This window comes from Bidens hawaiensis, unplaced genomic scaffold (genome assembly GCF_021521415.1).
Source record: "Bidens hawaiensis isolate Kalapana, Puna unplaced genomic scaffold, B.hawaiensis_p1.1 tig00007411_1, whole genome shotgun sequence".
NCBI lineage: Eukaryota > Viridiplantae > Streptophyta > Magnoliopsida > Asterales > Asteraceae > Bidens > Bidens hawaiensis.
In genome coordinates, this window is record NW_027491515.1 from 965,506 (window position 1) to 968,826 (window position 3,321).

At 35.0% G+C, this 3,321-nt stretch overlaps 1 protein-coding gene across 1 annotated transcript; it reads left to right on the forward strand.

Moving 5' to 3' along the window:
• The first annotated feature begins 750 nt into the window (after positions 1 to 750).
• On the forward strand, positions 751 to 1,395 carry LOC143635122 (uncharacterized). The gene is made up of 2 exons (XM_077103014.1): positions 751 to 884; positions 981 to 1,395. The coding sequence occupies exons 1-2, from the start codon at positions 751 to 753 to the stop codon at positions 1,393 to 1,395; spliced, it is 549 nt and encodes a 182-aa protein (XP_076959129.1).
• Positions 1,396 to 3,321: the final 1,926 nt, after the last annotated feature.

Consider the following 3,321-nt stretch of genomic DNA (forward strand, 5'->3'; position numbering starts at 1 on the left):
TTGAGGAGAACGGTTATATGTCATGAGCATGGTTGAAGGCAAAATGGTATTTGATTTGCTTATTATGCATGTTTCCCTCTTAGTTTATTGGGTGGTTTTCACATATATTTAATTAAGCTATGTATGAATGTGTTAAAAGGATGGTTAAAAGTGTGTTTTGGATTAAAGTTAACATAATGGTAATTAATGATATTAGATGTTATTCAAAAGCTAGTCATTAGTTAATTATATGTTTGTTATAAATCACCTAAATTAATTTAGTTGCATTTAGATGTTCCATTAGCGAGACGTCGAATAAACGACTTGATGTATACTATTACATACTTGTATGTGTATTTGTGTGTATAGGTCTTTACCCATAATTAAATATTATGACACTTATTTGAGTACACATATAATATTCCAACGAAATGTTATTTTAATCTCTTAAACAAATATACATTATATAAAGGTATATTATTGTCACATGCAATATTATTAATTTTATCACCAACGCTCGTTTCCGTCGGATAAAATACGAGAGTTCGAATAATATCTAAAATCATAGTTAGGTGCAATGTATCATGCATATGAGGGCTTGTGTTAGACTCGTTACGATTAACCTTATCAAAACTTAATCTAAAGAGAATTAATGTTAATACTTCAAGTTTAATATTTGTATGGATATGACCAATTTAGTGGAGTGTCATAGCCTTCCTACATATCCGTTGACCAAGAGCAGAAGTTATACGTTGACCTTCTTTGACCAAAATGGAAAACGTTAGTGCATTTGTGTCACAGCCTTCTACATTGCTTCAGAACATTAATCTCGAGAATGAAATGGGAACATCAAACAAGCCACCTAAGCTTCTCCGTATGGAAGATTATCCGTCTTGGGCTGACAAGTTTTAAACGTACGTACAAGCCGTGAACTATGAGACGTGGACGGCTGTTGAGGAAGAATACATTATTTCGAAGAATGAGAATGGGAGCAATTACAGGTTGTCTCAAATTGCTGAAGGTAACAAAGATCAGTTCTTAAGAGAAAAGAAGATGTTGAATTTGTTTCAACAAGCCATTAAAACTGAAAATTTTCAATTACTACAACACAATGGCTCATGCTACTCAATTTGGCAAGCTCTACTAAACAAGGATAGAGGAAATCCTGATATGAGGAAAAGCAAGATGGCACTGCTGAAGAAAGAGTTTGATATCTTTACTCAAGTTAAAGGGGAAACTTTTGCGCAGTTGGTTGAGAGATATTGCCACTTGGTGAATGAAATGAAAAGATTAGGCATTGACAAGCCTGATTATGAATACATTGATAAGCTGGCTGACGCTCTTCCTGAAGAATGGGCACTTCATAATGATCCAACAGTCAAATCCTGTTGCATATGCCCGATTAAACCTGGCTAGATTTATTGAAAAGCTTGAGGCACACGAATTAGAGCTTAGGAAAAAGAAGAAGATGAAATTAACAGCAGTTTCACAAGATGTTGGGTTGTATTTCAAAGGTTTACAATCTGCTACTTCTTTAAATCCTAAGATTCCCACAACTTTTTCTGCTGAGTCAACTGGACAAGCTTGTGTTTCCTACTGTTTCTCATTACAGTAGCAGCTATTCAGGAACTATTCCAGTCTCTCAAACCACAAACCAAACAGATTCTGATGTGATTCAATGTAACATTGCTGTCAATCTGAAGAATACTGGAAATATGACCACTGATACTGTGAAAGAACATTTAGCTTTTCTTGGATCAGTTCTGGAGTCATATGAATGTCTGGTTGCGGGTCGTATTGGAAACTTCAATATGACTAAGGATGATTACGACCAGACTGATCCGGAAGAAATTGAGATGATCGATATCAGGTGGTGCATGGCGAGTGTAATCAGAAAAGCACAGAGATTCAAAGAAATTACTGGAAAGAATGTGCTTGATGGAACAACTTCGAAATTAGGTTTTGATAAATATAAGGTGCGATGTTTTCGCTGTAAGGAGAAAGGACACTTCAAAAGAGAATGCATTAGTAAGAATGTGGAAGATAATGCTTCTAATCCCTTTGGACGTGATTACTACAATCAAGCTATATATCATCGTCCAGAGGGTGAATCTTCAAAAGGCAAGAAACCGACTGAAGCATCAACATCACAACAGAAAGAAAAAATAGTGTTCCAGTGTTCCAAGCAAATGTAGCTGAGAGGGTTGATGAAGAAAAAATAGAAGCTGAGACTGTGATTGTTAATGAGTTTGTGAATGAGATAGTGGATGAGTTGGTTAAGGATGAAGTGGTTGAAGATCAAAGTGTGGATGAAAGTGACAAAGTTGAAGCCGAGGATGATCAAAATTCTTCTGATGATGAACTTCCACGAACATATGATAAAATTCATGAGGTTCCTTCTGACTATTTGATTTCATTATTTCCGCCTGATATCATAGAAAGTTTTGCTGCTTGGTTTAACAGTGAAGAAGTACCTCATGGAAAGATTGACTTTCGAGATGAAGAAGATAAGGTGATTTCAGAAGTCAAAATATCAGAAGATAAAGAGGAATCATTTGAATTAAAAGTGGAGTTTGTTGAAGGGTTTGTTACAGATGAAGATTCTGAAACCTCAAGTGAAGAATGTTCTCCGACAGAAGAGGCACTCATGGCACATCAGGTAACTCTAAACTCAGATTTATGTGAAAAGTGTGAATTACCATGTAATGAGTGTGATTTCAAAACTCTTGAAATTAAAGAGTTGAAAAAACATTATGATCAAGCTTTGTTTGATCTTAATAAGATTAATAAGGCTTATATGAAATTGAAAAAATGTGAAAAGAATTTGTGGGCATGTATTCAACAAAATCAAAAGACAATTTCAATGTTAAAACATACTGTGGAAGACAAACAAATTGCCATTAACAGACACATTGATGAGAATGCAGCCCTCAGGCTTGAGTTGCAAACACTCAAGATTGAGATAGAAAGAGTAAACTTGAAATTAGTGAGTTATGCTGCTTCATCTTATGTTCTTGATCACATTATGTCTGGAATCAAAATCAAGGATGATGTGAACAAGAATACAATATCATGTGGTGATTATCATGCCGTGCCTCCACCAATGTGGAATGCTTATATTCCAAACAAACCTAAGGGTTTGAAAAAGGCACTGAATGTGGAAATTAAAACTCCATTACATGATAACAATGTGTCTGATAATGACTAGTCTGTTGACACTGAAAATATGGAGAATCGTAGTTCTGATTGTGATATGTCAACCGAAATCAAAGTTGCAGAATCAGTTTTAACTGAAGAAAAGGTTGTTGAAAAGGAAAATCACGTTGTTTCGAAGAGATTTGC